This window comes from Trachurus trachurus, assembly GCF_905171665.1.
Source record: "Trachurus trachurus genome assembly, chromosome: 4".
Classification (NCBI taxonomy): Eukaryota; Metazoa; Chordata; class Actinopteri; order Carangiformes; family Carangidae; genus Trachurus; species Trachurus trachurus.
Window position 1 is genome coordinate 16,647,400 of NC_139898.1, and position 22,264 is coordinate 16,669,663.

The 22,264-nt window shown below is 41.1% G+C and overlaps 1 protein-coding gene across 1 annotated transcript; it reads right to left on the reverse strand.

Moving 5' to 3' along the window:
• Positions 1-103: 103 nt before the first annotated feature.
• ttc39a (tetratricopeptide repeat domain 39A) lies at positions 104-22,062 on the reverse strand. Its single transcript, XM_083970807.1, has 21 exons — positions 21,959-22,062; positions 20,875-20,925; positions 20,633-20,683; positions 20,203-20,256; positions 13,230-13,334; positions 8,197-8,328; positions 7,631-7,671; positions 7,330-7,397; positions 7,144-7,208; positions 6,901-7,000; positions 6,308-6,373; positions 5,579-5,687; positions 5,298-5,365; positions 5,158-5,217; positions 3,975-4,136; positions 3,627-3,718; positions 3,184-3,304; positions 1,956-2,067; positions 1,666-1,780; positions 1,363-1,479; positions 104-1,062 (listed from the first exon to the last, which is right to left on the reverse strand). Exons 1-21 carry the CDS (start codon positions 22,009-22,011, stop codon positions 948-950), a joined length of 1,857 nt encoding a protein of 618 aa, XP_083826933.1. The 5' UTR covers positions 22,012-22,062; the 3' UTR covers positions 104-947.
• Positions 22,063-22,264: the final 202 nt, after the last annotated feature.

Here is a 22,264-nt window from a genome sequence, read left to right on the forward strand (position 1 = left end):
TACAGCAGATTTGATCAATTCTTCAGAAGGAGACTGAAAGAAAGTGTTTCGATAGGATTTAAGGAAAGAATGAGAACTTAAACTAAACAAAATGTTCATTCACTCGACGTGACACAATTAACCAAAAATGACCTAGAGTTTTAAGAAAAAAAGAGGGAAGCCAACATTCAGAGTTTACATCTAATTTGGTCATACTGATGATAAAACATCTAAACAAAGTGAAAACCTGTCAACAAAATGTATCAAATGGCACAGTACAAAACAGTCTCATTAGTTCTCATGGAATATGTGATGAGTTGTATGATATGACATATAATGTGTGTCAAACTCAAAACATGTTCACGCATACTGATGTCTATCTTATATCACTAGTTTACATTAAAATAAAAGAAGTGGTAGTGCTTTCTTGCAACCAATGCCAAATGGCGGAGCTAATGTCAGTAATTTCCTGTGGGCTCTTTGGTACTCTGGCTTCACCAGGTCCAACCCCAGCACCCTGAACCAGGCACATATTTATTCTGGGGTAATAGTGGCGGCCCTCTGCGGTGTGTACTATACAAATGTGACCTTGTCCTCTACCCTAGTGGACCCCTTATGGGTGGCCATGGTGCTAGACAAATAAGCCTGCTAGAAGCAATGTTTCTTAAGTATAGGCACATTTCTCAACTCTATTTCAAATCACACAAGGAAATGAATTGCATCATAATATATTTTTGGATGAGGGTGTAGCAAAACCGCAGCCAGTTTGGGCCACAAAGAGCTGCAGCTGTCCGTAAGGATGGCACAAACAAGAAAAATAAGCATCCCTCTTCCTCTATCCTCCTTTTGAAAAAAACAAAATATCCCGCCTGAATGGACATGTCTAGGCGGGACTGAGCGTTGCATTGTGGGATTGCAGAAACAGAAAGCAGTTTCTGCTGTTGCTGTAGTGTGCCCTCCTCTGTCTGTTATGGGCTGGAGGGAACATGGATGCCGTTCTCCCCGGTGCCCTTCGCCTTGTGCAGAGCAGCCTGAATGCGGAAGTGTGTCCGTGATTCCATCGAGTAATTTTTGTAATTTTGCCTGAAATAGAGCAAGAGGAGCTGTTAATAGTCACATCAGTGGTAAATCTCAATCTCAATCAAGACCTACTTTCACACAAGGGGCACTATCATAAACCCATACAACACAAAAGTGGTTTCAATAGACAACACTCCGTAATATTTGAGGGAAACTACAAACACAAATTGTGTGGAATATTTAAGTTAAAAAACAGTGTCAAAAGAACATAAAATACATAAAGCAAGTGGAGAATCTTTGATATAAAGAAGCTTCTCTATTAGAGTACAGATGACTTGACTATGGTGTATTAAAGAGCCTTACTTTGCAGCTTCTAGGAGTTTGATAGCTTCATCTTTTCTGCCTTGCTCCAGACACAGCAGACCGTGCTCCAGCAGGGCATTAGGAACCAGGTAGTGGTCATATTTGATCTGGGTCTCACTGCAGAAAACGTATTATGTGCAGGTTAAGTTAGCATGAACAATTCAGCAATGATTTTTCTTTTTTTCAAAACAGAACAGCATATATGAGTTAATTGTTGACACCACTTGTATAGAGCAGAGGTCATCGTTTCTGGATGCATACCCTGTCTGTAGGCGTCTGTGAATGTAACAGAGTGAGGCTTACTTGCAGAGGACGAGGGTAAAGTAGTGCTCAGCCTCCTCTTGGTGCCCCAGGTGTTTGAGGCACAGACCCTTCAGCAGGCTCAGCAGACACTGATCATCTATGGAGAACTCAGTCCCTGACAAACACACAGCAGGACAGTCAGGAGCAACAAGTTCACACAGACAGTGTCGCAGTTTGCCTGCATCCAAACCAAATGTAAATTCATCGTAAAATTATATCAAAAGAAGAGAAAATGAGAATTTGAATTCATTGGGAAGATCACTGAGAATGGGGGAAATAATTCAACGTACTTGGGCCGTTATCAAGTTGAGCCTGGGCTTCGTCCAGTGTTTTCAGCATGCCCTCCGTCAGGTCTTTGTGTTTGCCAATGACTGTGTAGCCATTCCATATGTACATCATCTCCTAGACAACACACAAATACACAAAACAATAGTTCAAAAGCAACAACCAGTGAATTGTTACTGATATAGACCAACATGAGACATATTTATTTATCAATAAAAAGAAAGCCACAAAATGTGGCAACATACCACACACAAAGACTGTATGGTGGATGAGGATCTGTGATTTATTTGAGCAACGCGTTACGCATATAGCTTCTTATTTATTTATATTTGACATATAGCTCTCACCATGGTCTGACTTTATCAAAGATTATTTTGGTAACACAGGAGCACAGATAGAACAACTCCCAACTGCCCTGAATCCTTAGCTTCCACACCCTTGTACAGGTTGTACAAATGCCCACAGTATTTTTAACACAGTAGCCACAATGTCAACAACCCAAGCTGTGGCAGAACAACAGGGTTAGAGGGCTCTGCGCCAGGTTGCACAGACCTAGGGGGCATAATGTCCTCCCTAGGAAAAACTTCAACCTTTTGAGCCAACCCAGCTGGATGACAGACTTGTGAAATGCCACAACGCAGCCAATGAGCACTGTGCAAAAGAACAAATGTTCCACATCTTAACACTTCTTCTGTGAGTGCAGGGTTGCCTCTTTAAACTCATCCCACTGCTGCCTATATCTGCTGCTGAACTTGTGGATAACAGGTGAGAATACAACAGCTGTTTATACATCGGGGCGGGTCCAACCTGATTGGGCCAAAGCTGTGCATTCAAATGTCAGTGTGTGTGTGTGTGTGTGTGTGTGTGTGTGTGTGTGTGTGTGTGTGTGTGTGTGTGTGTGTGTGTGTGTGTGTGTGTGTGTGTATGAGACAGAGAAAGAGAGAGCTGGAGAGGGAGCAGAAGAACCTGGCTAATGTAATCCCATTACGGAGGTACAAGTGTGTGTGTGTGTGTGTGTGTGTGTGTGTGTGTGTGTGTGTGTGTGTGTGTGTGTGTGTGTGTGTGTGTGTGTGTGTGTGTGTGTGTGTGTGTTAACTGTATGAAACAAAACTAAGCAATTTCTCAGATATTTTAAAACCAAATACCTAACAGACCTAAAAGAAGAAATGCAACGCATCGTAGAAACAGTGTAAAAATCCAGCCATAATAAAGGAGGCCTATTCCAGTACTGACCAGTGGAGGAGCAGGAAGTGGAATGGGTTTTTCTGCGAGGTAGCGACGGGCTTTCCTGATCGCAAACTTCTCTGTTGGCAAAGACTTGCCTGCTATTTTCTGCTTCAGCGCTGGCACCTGCCTGAAATACAATCATACAATAGAGAATTAAATCTATACACATGAATGTGAGTTATCAAAAGACAACATATGACACACTTTTTCAGTGGAGCACTTGAGCAGCTGCTGACCAGCAATACATTAATTTGTATTGTTTTGTGCCAGCAGATGATTTAATGTCAAACTGTTTTTCTTTAGGTATGTCATTCCCTTCTGATAGGAAAAGCATCTCATCTTCTTATGAGCTCGTATTTCCTTTTATTATAAGTGTCACACTGAATCATCTCTGTTATACTGTGGTTGTAGTGAGCAGTTTCAGTCGTGTTTAAGCTCTTGGTTTGTACCTGAACAGAGTGAGTGCAGTTTCCCCGAAGGTTAGACAATCATCCTTAGTCAGCATGCTGAGGTAGGCTGCTTTCATATACGCGTAAGTTGCCTGAGGGAAGAAAAAAAGTGGTTAGTGCTGCAATCCCATCATTCCCTTCAGACGAGATGAGAGGAATAAAAATAACTGTGCGGACTTTAGACAAGAGATTGGAAGTGAACTAGGGAGCTATTTCTGTACATGTTATAACCAGTCATAAACATTAGGTCGACAAAATACCCAGCTGGAGGTCATTATTATCCTGGAAGCATTTTTACATGTTATGTGTTTTTTTATGTGACCCAACAAAGGCCTACACAGGGCCCACCTTGGACCATGAGTTCTCCTTGCTGAGCAGGTCTGCGTAGAAGTAAGCCATCTTCCAGTGCCTCTTGTATGTGAAGCACCACATGAGCTCCCAGTAACACATGTGGTGAAACTGCTTCCACTGCTGCTGAGCCTCACAGCACTCCTCGAAACGGTCGATGGCCTGGAAACATGAACAACATATTCAGCACAACTGTCAATAATTCAAGCAAATAGATTTTTTGATTGAGTCTGGTTCAGGACTCGTGAAATGGTCTGTGTTAAGACTTATGAGTGCAGAACAAAGATGGCACAATTCAGAGCATCTTGAATATTTTGTTAGTACACACAAAGTCAGTCAACGGGAATCCTGAGTTTATAAGAAAAAGGTTTGTTTTTTTATACGCACATCACGTTTTTAAGGTGCAGGGCAATACAAAAATACCAGAACAAAGAAAAAGGAGAGGGTATGACCGCACACTTGCTGGTAGCCACATATCATATCAGGTAGGTCACATATATATATAAACCAATATGTCATCATTATGTGTTAAAGTTTGGGCTGTTGCTATAATAAATGCAGACATTAGTAAGTGGTCACTTTGGTAATTATATTACAAACCCATATCACTAGCTCTAATGATGACAAAAGTATTGGCTCTGGATCTTCACAACACAGATGACTACTCACAGCCATCACACTGAATTTCCAAACACTTATCACTATGTAAAGTCACCCGTTCTCCTGGAATTAGTCATTACTATAACTCACGTACTGGGTTACTGGTACTGGGTGTAAATTCACATTCACAAATTGTGTCTAAGCGCTTATGTGTGAACAATCATTATGACCAAACCAAGAGGTAGGGTTAGTGAGCCAGGCATGTGAAAGTCCCTGGTGGTTAAGAATCAAATAGAGCCCACCCCAGTTTCTATGTTTACATCGGTTATAGCCAGCGGCCATGGAAAGCTAAATTTTACTCTGGCTGCTTACGCTTCGGAAATATTACTGATATTTGACATTTTGTGGCAAAACCACCCACTCACACAAGGGGAAGATCCACATATTAGAAAACATCAAGAAACTTGTTGTGCCACGATACATAGGAATAAAAAATGGTAAGGTGATGAAGTGTGATGAGTGTTGAAGGTGTTGTTTTGTCTAAAATTAGGGTTGAAGGTGTTGTTTTGTCTGGTGTACCCACAGCATCCAGGTTGCCTTTGATCTCTTCTATTCGTCCAGCAAAGAATAAGAAAATGGATCCCTGTGAGAAAGATAAAACAGCAGGTAAGTAGATATATAAATAGAGAAATAAACAGGACAAGGTGTTTAATTCTGGCAAACCTTCGGATATTTTTTGAGATATGGCTGCAGCAGTTTTTCTGCATCTCCAACGTCTCCTTCTCCCGTGCCTGCAAGAGAGAAACAGAACAAAACCCCAACTCAGATGCTTGTTTGTCTTTGTGGTAGCAGCTGTGTGTGTGTGTGTGTGTGTGTGTGTGTGTGTGTGTGTGTGTGTGTGTGTGTGTGTGTGTGTGTGTGTGTGTGTGTGTGTGTGTGTGTGTGTGTGTGTGTGTGTGTGTGTGTGTGTGTGTGTGTGTGTGCACGTGCATCTTGTTGCTCACCAAGAATGAAGCTCATGAAGGTATGATAGCAGAGCAGTAGCATGTTACAGAGGAAGGACCTGAATGTGCTTTCTGCAGAGCCCTCCTGAAGCTGCTGGAGACCAAACTCCTGCACAAACACACACACACATAAATATATATGCTCTGCTCTCTGGTCAGTGAGTGGTGGTGTGTGCTGGAGGACGAACAACATCTGCTTTTAGCCACCCAGTCTCAACTGAAATAGGTCACATATACTGTACATAGGCCTGTGTGAAAAATATGCAAATTCATTATTGTACATAATAAAATAAACAGAATATGCAAGTTCACGATGTCAGAGACTGTAATGTTTGCATGATGTACAGTTTTTTGTTAGAGATAAATCATTATATGAAAGTCATATCAGGCTTTCAGATTATTTTGCATAATGAGTCATTCACAGATTAAATACAGCTTTAAGTTTGGCCTCATACTTTTCCTAAATGTATCAGCCTCATTGTCAATTCAGTATCACATAGATTTCACATGAAGTTTCACCATAATCAAAGGCAGAATGTCCTGTGAAAAACGCATCAAGTGAAACTGAGATCGCGAACACAGTTCTCTCATTATTGCAGGTTATGAAACATTCACAGCTTTCAGTGTATTATTTCAAAGATAGGTTGCAACAGTTCATATGGACTAGATCGAGCCGTTACACGCTCAGACCTGTCATCAGTCAAAACTGGTTCTCCGCGCAACATTTACCTTATTACCAGAGAATCCGACAAACTCAAGCAGCTTCAGTGTCCGTGTGGGCAACATGGAAATCATCTGCAGGGAGTAGACAAGATGTGCAACTGAACAAATAGCAGGATCCTTTTTTTTTTTTTTTGCATTACAACAACTGGGGTTTCCAAGGAAATTATATTGAATTTCTTAAAACATATTTCATAAATGGATTGTACAGTAATTAAGGAGGTTTTCCAACCTACAAACAAACCGTAAGTAATTTCGTCTTTACTCTATTTTTTTATACTTCACTTAATATTTAAAATATATGAACTTGATGGCAATATGTTTATTTATGAAACTATTATTTTGTACAATCACGAGTTAATAACTATGGAGACTAATGAATGGGCTATATTCTAATATTTATCAATCAGTGCTATATGAAGAGCACTACATTCAAAAAAACAGATTCCCTCCATAGAGAGACTATAGTGACTATTTTTTATGTTCATCTTTTGCTATTTATGTCGCATCTGATGGATATCACTACTGTTCAGTTTGGATACGACTCAAAACAGGTTGGAGTCCGCAACACCTAACATCACTGCATTGCACACTCTACTTACTAGATTAAAGGCTCCTACTCCCAACTTCACACCACCCTCAAAATGGCCATGGTTATCACCGTGAGTGTACCCAGCAGACTGGAGGACTGTGTGGAGCTCTCTGTGAGGTGAAGATGAGGGAGCAAGTTAAGAATGGATAAATGCAGGGTTTTAAACATTAAGGTAGAAAAAAAAACATGTTTAATGGGAAAGTGGGAATAATTAACACAAGAAACAAGGATATTATGAACATAAGTTTCTCACTTGTATGTTTGGTAGCTGTTCCTCACTTTGATTCCCCCTTTAATGAAACTGATCATGTTTTCATCCTGTGCCAGGAAAAAAAAAAAGCAGAGTAAGTTTAAATGAAGGTGAGTTTCAACAAAACATAAATGTATTGGTGGGGATAGTGTTCAGTGCAGTCTGCATGACAGAGCCTTCAGTCCTGACCTGTAAGAAGGTGAGTGCTGCTCTCTGGAGGAGACATTCTGCATAACAGACTTCAGCATGGAGTTCCTCTGAGGTGGAAATGATTACATCACAGTCAGACAGCCTGAACGCTCAGCAAGGGCCCGCGGGCCGCAGAGTATTGCCCAAACGCACATCCAGATGTATACATACACAAATACATGCTGACACACACAACAGAAGCAACGATTCAAACTGATTTTGACACAAATTTTCACATACACACAAGTGAAACTGCTACCTAAATGTTGTCACTATCTCGCCAATCCAGGGCTGTACTGACCTTCTGTGAAGCTTTTGGAGAAGCTTGACTTCTTGCGGTGCCTGAAAGCACAAAAGCACAAAGCCACCATCGGCCATCAGCAGCTGTGTTTCACCAAAAATGTGAAAATATTGTTTTTCAGCTGCGTCGCCTCTCTTTGCTTATCTTGTTTCCAATGCAAATCAGTGACTCAGCCTCTTCTCAGTAAAGACAGGATGCTGAGCCACTGCAGGATGAAGTTACCTCAAGGTGCTGACCGTGCACTAACCCCCACCCCCCCGCCCCCAATAGTCACAACATTATAAACGAAAACTGCAGCTCTGACCTCAGATCAGTTTTCCGGCTGAACCAGAGTGGATGTTTATCAGGCTGGGCTAATTAGATCTACTGTTTGTCCAGCTCTCATGACAGACGCTCACAGCGGCTCCAGGACAAACTGTAACAAGCAGCTGTGACATTCTTTATGCCAGACGATGCCAGTATGTTCCCTGGTTTGGTATGATATCACTAATACATGTTCTACAGGCAAAGGATCACATGCCGTGTGCCGGAGCTTATTTCACTGTGGTGGTGCAGGAATGTCTCACCGCTGGCAAATAGCCTGAGCCTCCTTCATGGTGTTTCCCGCTGCCAGGATGTGTTGGGGCTCAAAGGTCATCATGGCCTGCATCTCCAGGATCGTGGCGTAGGTCAGAGCGTGGTACATGCTGTCTTTGGTTCTTAAAAAAGAAGAAAAAACACACAAAATTTTGTTTTCAGCTGTACCGCATCCATCGGCCTTGAAAATGAAGCAGGGTGTGCCAGATATTAAACCACGTAATGATTCAGAGAGGCTGGTTTCCTTACAGAAAACACAACAGTAGAGAAACTTGGTAAGTGTTTAAGATTCACGTATAGTTGCCTAAACAGGCAATAACAGTGGGGGGCAGCAACAGGACAAGCACAACATTTGAAAAGTTGTAGCATGTTAATTAATTCCTGTTTACATTTGTGAGATTGAATACTTGGAAAAATAAGCCATATCACTACACAGAAAAAAAAGAACGGTTATGTCTATTTATACTTGTGGTTGCAGGCGTGTCACATCACTCTGTTTAACAGCAGCTGCTCTAGCAGGTTGAAGTTTCTGATGCACACACATTTTTTCAGTAGATATACTTGTTGTTCTAGTTAAGAAAAAAAACATACTTCTACACAGTATTTGAACTAATTACACTGATAATTAACACAAAACAAACATATGGTATTGATGCTAATATACTGTCCTAATACCTCTACATATTCTGTCACTATTGTTCATAACATAGAAAGAATGATGTGGTTGAATAATTTCAGTAATGGCAGAGTTGTTTAGAGAACAATCTTGTCAGTCTGCATTTCTGACATTTCTTTGTTGTGAACCACAGAAGATGTCAAACCTCTGTGACGTTACTCAAAGGCTCAAACCTGTTGCCAGAAGTGATCTTAGACTTCAAGAAGACAGAGCACAAAGACAGGCCAGTCAGTCTTAATTGTGCTTAACTTTTACTTTTTTACTGTTATTGATTAGTTGTATTACAAGCTCTCTAATTTAGAATTAATGGATTCATTATAGAAAAGGAAAGCAGACACAGATGAGAGTGTTATCATCCATGTGACTTTTAGCCTATCATAAAATCACAGCAGTGAATCAGGGTTTCTAGAAGCAGATCCAGTTTGCTGAGCTTCAACTCTCCACCTAAAGCGATTAATATAATCAGTTCTAATTCAGTGATCAACTGGTAAACAAGAACTAACTTGGTAGCAACCAGGTAGCGACTGACAGTCAGAGAGGGCGGAGATACAGACTGAGAAGCAGAGAGATTTGCCTGCCTTAAATTTTCTTTTCTTTTTTACATCCCAAAGTGAAGCTGAGAAACCTTTTAGGATGGAGCTGTGAGGGAAACTGAGCTTGAAGGTTAAAGTGGTTGGGAATTCTAAATATGTCACAGCAGCACTCGGATATTTTTCAGTCAGCATTATCTCAGAGATCATCCTTATGTTACGGCACAGGAGCCAGGTTCCCCGCATATTTCCAGTGCAGTGTTCCATGATGCAAGGGAGGAGTCGTCATGTGCTTTTTCAAAAATGCAAAGTGCACACGCCTTGTGTTCAGCAGCACACGTGTTAGTAACAACAAGGAAGTGCAGCAATGGTGAGACATGCAAAAGTGGTTATTTTTAGCAGAATACACCATTGTTGCCAGCAGTTTTGTTGTAATAGTAAACAGAGGTTGGCAGCTAATTTGAACCTATGAAAAAGTGACAGCTTTAAATGACAGCATGGCATGTCATAAGTAACATATCGTTCAAACAGGAGACATGTACTTTGACTTTTGGCCATCTCCGTCCCTCAAACCCTCATCCATGCATTCATCACATCCAGACTGGACTATTGCAATAGCATCCTCTATGGTTCACCATCCAAACTCTTCTGTGACCTGCACTGGCTGCCCATCAGTTCAAAATCATCCTCCTCACACACAAAGCACTTAACAACCTGCTCGACCCTGCTTTATTTTACGATTTTTAAAGTTTTTAAGTGTCTTTGAGCATTCGTAAAAGCACTTACAAATAAAATCTATTATTATTAAATTTATTTAATAACAAGAAGCTGCTGTCACTTGATGTATTTTATGTCAAACAGCTAAACATTTACCTCCTGCATCCACTCCCTTTTCCAGCTGTGGGGACCTGAGGAGGTGCAGCCTGGTGGGAAAATTAAATTGCACTGTTTTGGCTGTGCTCAGTCTGTGGCATGTTTGAACAGAGAGTTGGCAAATAAAACTAAGTCTTCTCCTGGATACAAGTAGGATTGGAGTGTTGATCACAAAACACTAAAAGCACTTGACTGGTTACTCAGCAGATATGTTTCTACTATGAGGAGAAATATACAGCCTAGGCCTAATTTGCAGTGATAACTCAGATTAAAGGCCTTACACTAAATAACATGGCATGTGTTGCTCACTGACAGTGATATTGATGTGAACACAAACCTCTAGTCAGATACTATACCATAAGACGCTGGCATCTTGCAACAGAACATTCCCCAAAGCATATGGAGACAGCTGAAAATTATTTTCAATTTTAAAAATTTCAAGTTGGCACATTTGTCACGTTTCAAATGCCATACTCTCCTCTGAAATATTTGTCACTACTGTGTTTGTTCAACTGTTGTATGATACAGTGACCTCTACTGATGTGCATAAGATCCGAAACCTTCAGTCACTGCATCAGTACTGTGACATTATAGTCATTTTCACATTACATGCATACTGTAAGTTAGGAGAAACTTGTGGTTCGATCAGTCAGTCTTTCTCAAAAACACGCACACATTACTACCCTTGCTATGAATGACTGACATGTTTGAGGTGCAGCTGTCAATCAGCTTCCTTTCTTTCATTAACAAGTTAACATCCATCTATCAAGTCTTATCAGGAATACTATTCCCTTAACCACAGTTGATTCTCCAGTGTTAATTCAGTATAAAACAACGTGATATATATTCCCAAACCGACAGAAACAAGCTGCACATCTCCTCTTGCAGTCACAAAACATACAATACCAACACCAATACTTATGGGCAACATATTTATGCTGCCTATAGGTATATAGGTGTGAGAATATTAACTCTGTCTTTCTCCCAGTGCATGGGATCCAGCTGCCCTCGATTATGAATAGGAATGAGAGGGTAAAAGAAATTGGGATATAATTGGTTAAAGTACATCCACATGATGACAGCTCCAGTATTTCAGTTTCAGTGTGTGCGCATGTGTGTGTGCTGCAGAGACTGTCCCAGTTGACTGCGTCAGCACCGAGCTCTAGGAAGAGGAACTGTGACGAAGAGTGTCGAAGAAGAGCACACGTGGACTAAAGCAGAGGACAGACGAGGGCCGAGCAGAACGGGAAAAGCTTCTGCCTGTGTCTGACATCCACAGGGCTTCAGATGTCAACTCACCTTTCTAACATTATATATTAGTTTGTGAGTAGAAATCAGGGAAATTCAGAGGATTATGGATGTTGTTGTTGTTAAAAACAAAGATCTCAATTTGATGAGGGAGATGCATTAAAATATAGAATGACAACCCTACTGTCCACTGAATCCCTTTGTTGAAGTAGGGAGAAGCTTGAGGAGGACACACCATTTGTTCACAAACTTTCATTGAATATAATTACTCCACCTCCTAAACTACCACCACAGTTATATCCTAGGCATTCCTCAGTCATACTGTCCCACTGTGTGTGTCAGATCCAACCATCTGGGCTCAAACCAGCTTCAAACGTACTTAATTGCAGCTCCTGTTTGTTTAGGTGCACTTCAGTGACTGGAAGAGGAAGAGAAGGCCGACTTAGAGCTGTGGGAAAAATATCAAGACAGAAACCGGGACCTGCTGGGCTGACAGACTGCCAGGCTGTGGCATCAGTAACATGCGACTCCTGGCTGGATTTGCCCTGGTTTTCCTCCAGTTTGGGATATTTGACAAATCCTGATTTAAATACTGAAGCCTATAATGTTTATGACATGAGGATGGCCACTTGGCAGCACAGTGTTCATGTAATGTTGCTTTTTGTGTTAAAAATACCCCCATTAACATCAACAGCAAACACACCACACTATTAATGTGTGTTCATCTAGCTTTACTGCAAAATTACAAGAAAAAAGGAAGTAGAGGGTGACAGGAAGCTTTTCTTAGGTCTTGTTGTGAGCTGGCACTGAAAACAAAAAAAAAAAAAATGGGGCTAAGGAGTGGCCCACAGCCCCAGAGAGTGAAGACAGAGGCTGGAGGAGAATAGCGAGGGCGTGATAAAGTCTCAAGTAATAGCCGAGAGAATGAGCAGCGAACAATAGAGTAACTTGATGACATAGAGGTGGGACACAAAACTAGAGGCAATGGTGTAAGCCTGAAGAGGGATTTTGTGAATCAAAGCAGCATGTCAATCATTTAATACCTATGGCCATGAAATCGTCAATAGGCATCAGCAGCAAACAGTATATCCAACCCTGTAGTAGCCTACTTATGTCTCTGTCACATTGCAGGATATGTAAAACCTAAATCATTGCTAGTGTGTTTATTTTGACATTGACAATTCAAACAATACATTGACTTAAAATCAAAATTTAGGAAGTCAGCTTAATGTTAAATAACATGTTTTTTTTTCTTGTTTAACTCCAAATGTATATCAAATAGGCTTCGGTAATTTAGGAAATAGTTTTGCTTATTCATTATCAAAACAGAAACAACTTTATAATGTTAATCTGTTGCTTAGCAGGTGAATTTTAATGTTTATTATCATGCTTTAGCATCTCAGCATACTAATAAGGGCTAATTACAACTAATACACCACCCACAGGCCCTTTCATGAGCAGACATGACGCAAAAGAAGAAGATTAAACACAGACTCTGAGTTTGTGTGAGGGTTTTTAACATGTCTCACTGGTACATGTGAATACAAAAACACAGCTGCTTGTGTGCATAAAATCAGGTGATTTGTTTCTAATCCACCACAGCGCTGTAAGGCCAGGTGGATGAGAGCTCCACGACAGGCGGGGGCAGCAGCTGGATTAGAATAGGTGAAGCCGGTGCAGGGAGGTTACGTCTTACCTGCATCTGAGCCTGGTCTGCGCCTCCTCGAAGTTGTTTCTCAGAAACAGATCCAGGGCGGCCATACAGTCCTCCAGTGCCACAGACAGGTCTGACCGTGAGCACCTGGAGAACCAAAACAAACACAGAACGTGGATGAAGAGGGTGATAACTGCAGAAGGTGTTGTCTCATAAACAGGCCAAGCTGGGAGTCTGTTGAATCCTTAAGTTTAATGAGCATGTCTACTAAAAAGAAAGTGACTCTGAACAAGTAGGATCCAAATGAAATATACTGTATGGCGTCTCATTCTGCTCTGTCACCCTCCTGTGTATCTCTATCTCTCTGGCTGTCTGCTTCCACTGCAGTGACCCTGTTCTCATTTACAGCCACAAACGCAGCCTCCAAACACTGACACAGAATGAGGAATCATCATATTCTCTCAGTTCACTTTCCTGTATTTTTTTTTTTAATCCTGCATGAAATTCTCCCCCTATGCACCACAACTTTATAAGAGAAACAGAAACACAGTGAGCCAGAGAAGCGAATTCGCTCAGGCTCGGGTGTTGTTCTGTTAGTGTTGTTGATGTTTGCATTACATTGCACATTACAAGAGTAATCATCATAAATTATAGGATCATATACTAGAGCTAAAGAACAGATCTTGTTGCCACCACAAATAATTGTGTGTCCATATCTAAACACAACCATCTGCTGTCTTTAAGTTGCTGATAATTGAGCTACCGTCTATTCTGACGTCATCCGTTGGTGCAGATGACCCCCACGTGACGAGCATATTGTGTGGCCAAACTGTGCTCGAGTCAGGACAGAGGATCATGCACTGCTCCTTCATCACAAGGCTCCTTCCTCTTTGGTTTCACTCATGTGCTGATAATGGATCTTCTCAAATTAGATTATTTTTGTATTTATTCATCAGCACAGTGTGAGATCAGCACACAGCATGTGGAAAGCACCAACATTCAGCATAATGAGCAAAACTAATTAATTGAGATAATGGTAAATGTGAAACAATAATGGGTGACGGGACTGCTACACTAATGTTCTTCAACGTTAGGATGATTAGTTTATTTTGTCTGGATTATGACTTGTTTGTTGTGTAAGATGCTGCTTTTTCATGAGTTCAGTCAATTGCTATTTATGTTATACATCTGAGTTGTTTACTGATGTGTTAATGTGACAAACACATGAGGATTTCAACTGCTCCCCATTTTTTTATCTAACAGCCAGTCACCAAGGATTACCACTTTTAGCACAGAGTTCAGGATGCTGGTAGACAAACATTATGCAGAAGAATAAAAGAGCAGAAGCTCAGCAAACACCACTACAACTAATGTGTGTAACAACAGTGACTAATAGACAGCGTTCACTTTACATTCCAGTCCTTGAGAAACATAGAGGAACTATAAAATCATCTCAGACACACACACACAAACACACACACACACACACACACACACACACTGGTGCAGCTCTGCCTAATGACATGCGAGTGACTGCTGTGTTCACCATATGACCAGCACCAAGCTGAGCTTCCTGATAACAGCACTGAAAGTTTCCCTGGTGACAGAGCAACATGTACGTCTATAGCGTGCGTTGGTCGCTAGGTGAGCATGAGCGTAAACAGTCAAACTATTTCAGGCACCGAAGTTTAACTACAAATATATAAACTTAATTTACATGAACTGAGTGTGAAGAATTAATGACTTAACTGTCAAATGGAGGGATACTACTGCGTGTGTGTTTATGTCATTGATTTCAAGGATAACGCTGTAGTCACATGTCTTCCCCCAGTGGCCACCGACTAAATCCAGCCTGAGCTTTCTCTGCTGTGTCGTATCTGTTTTCCCTCTGCAAAGGTGCAGTGACTGCCGACTGTCACTTTTACCTGAAACAACAACAATCTTACACAGAAGCATGTGTAAAATCACAACTATCAACAACCAAACTATTATTAACTATTAACTATACTATTAACTATTAAAAACACAGGTCTAACCTTGACGCAGCTAAAACTTCACTGTAACCACAAGCCTACAACTTGTATTGTCTTCACATTTATTTATTTCCCGTGGTACAGGGCACTTAAAGAAACATAACATTGGTGGAGTTGAATTACCTGTTACATTTAGAGCACAAGCATAACCTAATGAATAATAAACGTCAATAACCTTCGGGAGGCTGCGGTGTTTTTGAGAGGTTGTTTACTTATCTGACACAAACAGGACACTGTAGACAGTAGGTATGGGTACATATTACATAACAGCTGGGATGAAAATCAGACACCAGCTCCATATTCATATCACGCGTCCAACTTCCTGGTGTTCACGTTATTTAATAATGAAATGCAATGATGAAATTGGAAAACTAACAGCAGTAACTAAAGAGTACTGATGGTACTCAGGGTGAACAATCAGTGGCTTCATCATTTCCTTGTGGCTGAAAACCAACTCAACTGGTCCTGGGTGACTGGAAAACAAAGTTTTGTCAGATTTACACTTTAAAGACCTTAAAGTCTGAGGCCCTGGAAAGGACATGAAGGAGAATTCATCCAGCAGACAAAGATTATCACACAGCACAGGACATTGTCCTTTAAATGGACTGAATAATTGACAGTTGTCTGAAAGGGAGAAAAGACATACCAACCAGGACAATGATGAGAGTCTGTTAGATTCAGGATGTGCATACCACACATTGTCCAGATAATTTAATTTGATTTTAAGTCAGCGAGTCTCAAATTCTGGGTTTATTACTCCACAGAGAGCTAGTTACACAATAACCATCATTATCTGGCAAATGCACAGAGACACACACACACATACAGATAAAACCATTCAGAAAATAACTAGTATTCATAACCACATCCTCTGCATGTGCTCATGCAAACCAACACACACACACTGGTTCAAGAGTAACGATGCATTAGTTTATCATTTTTGGCTCACAGAGCTTTAACTGCGTTTATTCCAGCCTCTACTGTATAAGATTTAGATCTTCACAGTGGCACAAAGGAGCCAAGCTGCTTCTATAATAAACCAAGCGAGTTTGTCCACATGCCTGAGAGTCACAGCTGAGCCCTCTCTTTCTCTCTCGCACACACACAGACACACACACACAGACACACATATTTCCCTTTAAATCATGGGACCAAACCAGAAACACACTGACAAAAGGATCTTACAGAGGCCGACTGAATGACACACACGTCATCCCAACATGCAGCAGCAATGAAGTATCTTACCCGTTTGACAGAGTCTCTTCCTCTCCGGACATTTTCATCTGGCAAAGTGTCTGTGTGTGTGTGTGTGTTAGTGTGTGTTAGTGTGTGAGTGTGTGTGTGAGAAAGAGAGACAGATAATGAAAATTGCAGAAGTGAGCCTGGGGCCTTTACAGCAGAGCAGCGTAATGGTCTGTGTCGTCTCTTTCTATGGCAGCAGCAACAAGAGCAAAAGCAGAGGCAGAGGTGCAGACGGACGAGAGAGAGAGAGAGAGTGAGAGAGAGAAAGAAGAAAGAGAGAAAGAGAGAGGGGTCAGAATGAAGGAGAGAGGGAGGGAGAGAGAGAGAGAGAGGGGAGGAGGAGCAGGAAGGGCGCAGCAGCAACAGCAGCCCTTAATAAGATTGGGATGACTATCACACATGAGGAGTGAATACACAGGTTATCTGTGCTGCTGCTGCGAACACACGCACGCACACACACACACACACACACACACACACACACACACACACACACACACACACACACACACACACACACACACACACACACACACACACACACACACACACACACACACACACACACACACACACACACACACACAAAGACGAGCCCGTCCCACCTCTTCCGATATCATCCCCCTCATGCTACAGACTGCAGTCTCTGCTCAGATTGGTTCGTGCTAAATCGGAGGCGGAGCTAAGTGTCCACAACTCACGGCCTAATGATTTTTTATATAATATGTGAAATTACTAAAAAAAAAAGAAAAAGAAAGCAAGGACAAAAGAGGTCCTCTTTCATTCGTGACACAAAGACCACCATATCCTCTTCTGCTTACGTGTGAAAGACAGAAAACTGGAAAAGGAGAGAGCCGGTGTGTGTGGAGAGGAGGATCTCCGCTCTGCTGCAGTGGCAGAGACTGAACGCTGCAGCGAACCACGAACATCAGACATAGATGCAGCACAGCAGCTCAAACTGTGGCTACACAACACCTAATGTGAAAGCATGAATGAAATATGGACACAGTCCCAGGAGTAATGTGTGTGTGTGTGTGTGTGTGTGTGTGTGTGTTCAAGAGAGAGAAATAGATGGAGAGAGAGAGATAAAGGAAGAAGACATATCCGCTTTAGTCAATGTCAGATATCCAGTGTCAGAAAAGTGCTAAGGCGTTTAACCCATCAATAAAATATACTTTATAATGAATATTTTCTCAATCAAAGGTGGAGTAAGTGATTTCAATCTGATTATTTCCTCACTAACTGTGTGTGTGTGTGTGTGTGTGTGTGTGTGTGTGTGTGTGTGTGTGTGTGTGTGTGTGTGTGCTGAAGAGCCGTTCCAGTCCCAGCTCGGTAAACAAAGTGTCACAGAAGCATTTATACTCAGCACTTCTCTGACCTCTACTACAAATCAAGGCATTTATGAACTGACTGATACAATATGTTAAATATAATGTCTAATAATCACCAAGTTGAAAGAGAAAGCAGAAGAACAGATATAATCAGGAGATGATGAAATTAATGAAAGTATTGGTAGAGAATGTGTTTATTATTATACGGTTATTCTACTAAATTATATTGAAGATGTCTAGTTAAAATATTGTTTTATCTTGAAATCAACCGAAAACGTGACTAATGTAAATATCAGAAGCTACGCCAGCAAACTCATTGATGAAATTCCCTGGGGGCTATCACATTCAACGGGCCTTAAAAATGTTGTTTTGTGAGCTACATCATGACGGTTCCAGGAGAACCCGAAACGAGCGCACAGGCACAGGGAGAACATGCGAACTTCAATGCAAACACACAGACGGGCTTCAGGCCCCAGAATCGAGCCTCTTGACTAGATATAAAGTGACAGAGACATTTCGTTTACTTGTGATGATGTACTGTTGGTGTGATGTTGGATATAGCAGCAGGAGGGTGGTGAGTATCTCTGTCAGCAACTGGTGCCCAGGCTGCCAGAAACTGTCTTCTCTTATCTGTGTGTAGCTTTGCAGCAGCGACTGTAACGATTTGCTGTCTCATTGTTTGATCTATATCATTGTGTTTGTCCGTACGATGTGTGAAGGGTTTTTATAGACACAAAGACCTAACAACACACAAGTGTGAAGGCACAGTGGGTTCATTTGGTTGGATTCATAAAATGCTTTGCCAGGTGACAGTTGTTTGTTTTGTTCTGCTTCAACTATGACAACGCAAAATAAGACACTCTTGATTCCACCATTGTGTTGTCGTCTTAGCAATGACTTTGGGGCTATAGCTTCTGAAGGAGCACTGAAAGCGGGGTTTATTGACTGTTGAGTGTGTAAAATGGCAAAACATAGTAAAAAAATGTCCTTAAATTCCAAGGTGACGCCTAAAGCTGCTGTTTGACTCAGATTTACTGACAAATCAAGATTTTGCACCTTCTCAGAATTTCAGTTTTAAGAATCAATTGAATCTATTTGATACTTATATAGCCTACTAAATGGACACACAGACAGACAGACACACAAATACTTAGTAACACTGCTGACACCAAGAAGCATAAAGATCACACTCATGTGACCGCGTCTAAGTGCTTGTCACGTTTGACATATTTTGCTCCCATAAAAACACAATCACAAGGGCAAAGCACTTTGGCCCAGAAACATGAGGGAAAATACATTTGTCTTTATAGACTGTGGTAAAAAACAAAAAAATTAACAAAAGCAACAAAAACAAAGAACAAAATGCGTGATCACTGGTTGCATCTGTCGTGTGTGGGTCATGGGTTTAAGGTGGAGATAACTGGATTTGATTCGCTTCTGTCCTCATGGTAGAGAATTGGATTTAGAGACCAAAAAACAAGGATTAATGATTATGACCATGACCATGACTTGTAATTTCAAACTATTCTAAAACTGTACAAATTTCATATACCACAGACATTTGTAGATCTAAACACTTTAGCTGTGTCCTAATTCGACACAGGAGGCTAATCATAACATGTTCATGTGTTCACAGTGGTAAAGGGACAAGATTAAAGGAACTATTTACAAATCAGTGTAGCAGAAATGTTGCTCAAAAGCCAACTAAACTCCTTCAGCTGCCTCCAGCAGTATAAAGTCAACACCAGCGTTGACTCATATCTCCATCACATCTTTTTTGGAAGTTAGCATATGCTAACCAACTAGATCCAGCTTACTGTGTTATTTTCTGATAGAGAGGCACTGTAGCCTCCAGTCTGCGCTGAAGGCGTAACTTTGCTCCAAGAGTGTAGCATTTATAACATGGTGCATTATACAGACAATGATGGTCAAAGCTTTTGTGACAATCACCACCACCCGCAGGCAGAGGAAGCTTTTTTTTTATATTGTGAGAGTTGCTGATCATCAATTCCCTGCCTAAAATCAAAACAAACACACTATCCTGCTCCTCGTGCTCCCAATAAGCCTTACATGCCTTAAAACACAATAGAATAAGCAACAGGTTTTAATTCACACTCACCCTGCCATGAATTGACTGAGGAGGTTGAGATTATGTTATTCTCAGGTTTTCTCTTTGTCTGATTTATTGATATGTGTGATATGAGCAGTGAGAGGCTGTATTAATGCTAATGACCTTCTCGTGACCCTCAACATCAACATGCTACTTCCTTTGAGTCATAATCTGCTCACACAGACTCATACTAACTGGGATTACACAACCATGACGAAACACAAACAGAAGGACAATTTATCAAGGAGAATATTTACAAATAACAGGACATAAGTGGGTTGGTCACCTCCCAGTCTTACCCATTAGATGGATTTGTAGATTCCAGAACATTTTTGTTGTCCGGTAGCTGTAACCTGAACCAGAGGGACAAAAAAATGAGGCTGGTTAGAGAAGAGAGGAAAATCTCTAGGGATGAAGAGCAGCTGAAAGGAGGGCTTTTGTTTGAGGAACATGATCGTGAGAGCCCTAGAAACACAGACAGATAAACGTGGACACTCCCTGTCTACTTATTTCTTGGCACTGTTTAATTGAAGATCTTTCTCCAGATATTAATTTGACAACATGGTGAAAATCAGTCTGATATAGGTACAGATCTTGGAAAAGTTGTGGTGGTTAGTTTAAAAACGTGTACAAGTCAGTAAAAGTCTTAGAGAAAGTAAAGAATCAAATGTGAATGTGATAATTAACTCTAATGTGAGTCCAGTGCTTCTGAAGGTAAAACACACTCACCTGAAGTCTGTGATGATAGGATCCAGGTCTGGACTGTTTATTACTGACAAACTGAAAAGAAATCAAAGTCAGTCCAACTGTGACTCAGCATATCTGGAGTTAAAATGGTGAAATCCAAAAGGTTCAAACACAGCACCATATTTGTTTTTAGCACTGTGAAAACTATCACAGGGTTTGTTGTTTTCTTAGCGACACTCCTGATTGTTCCTGACTATGTAAATAAATGTGTAATGTAAACGTACCGGCTCGGGGAGTCTGGGCTGTCAGGGACGACCTGTGCCTCCTTGCCATCCCTGAAAAGAGGTCAAATGTCAATTTAGAGCAAATGTAAGAATGGATCACATCATGGTGAGGAAAATGTTGGCTAGGATACTTCAAGTCTGATCTGAAGATGTTAAGTGGACTCTAGCACAGAGCTGTTACCAGCATAGATGCATTGTAACGAAAAAAAAAAATATATATATATACTGTATACTATATAAAGGCTAAAATAAAAGATAATTGACTCAGCATCAGAAACAAGCACAGACAACTCTAAAATGTTCCAATTAAACATTTAAAAATATCCAGTAGGATGAGATCTGCAAATTTCGAGGTGAATTTAAGAGCTAATCACTGGAAGGCATTGCCTCACACTTTGATGACTAATGAAGTAATTATATTGAATGCTGAATGGAAGAGAGACAACGCCAGAAGGAAGCAAAAGTCAGCATAAACACAAAACTAAAAGGAGCTCCCTCCTTAAGACTGAAGTTTGTTTGTACCTTATAATTTTACTATTGCTGCGTTACTTTAGAAAACCATAGCATATGTATCTATTGTCTAATCCCAGATAAAAAAAAAAAATTAAATATACATAGGTTTTATCATTCAAAAGCTCATATTGTTACTCCCACTTCACTGTAATCCTGCCTGACCACATAATGTTGTCTAACAGGCTGCAGATTGTCTTCATGTGAGTAGTTTCAGGCAACATAAACCTGAAGCTCATCTGTAGCAATTTGTTTAATTTTGACTCAGAGGGAATAAAATGAAAAAAGCACAATCACTGTCAAATATAACTTTTTGTCACACATCAGGAGTTAAGACACTAAACCACCTGAGAGGAGTGTGTCGGAGTGTCTATGTATATTCATACTTTGCTGTAGACATCAGTGGCAGCGTGATGGCAAGATGACCAGCTGACAGCAGCAGCAGCAGCAGCAGCACACAACACAAGTACAGCTAATACAAAGCGATATTGCTGGTTGCACTGTGAAAACAGACAAGTACCGACAGGGCCTGGACTTGCACACTGATCTCTACCAGCTTGGCCCTTCTACTTACTTTTTGATGTCATTTTTCTTCACGCTTCGTCTCCAGCCGGCGATAAAACTCATTCCACAGCGGTGGGATCCGGTGAAACAGCAGAATATCCCGGACAGAGCAGGTTTACAGGGCGGGCATGGATGAAGTGACAGGCGGACAGACAGTCGCACAGGAGAGAGGAGAGAGGAGAGGGGAGGAGAAGAACAGTTCACACTTAAAACCACAGCGATACTAATGAAGGAAGAGCTACTGCTGCTGCGTCTGCCTCCCCCTTAGCGTCAAAAGGTGTGTTTGCGCTCATCACCATCTTAATGACTTTCGTAT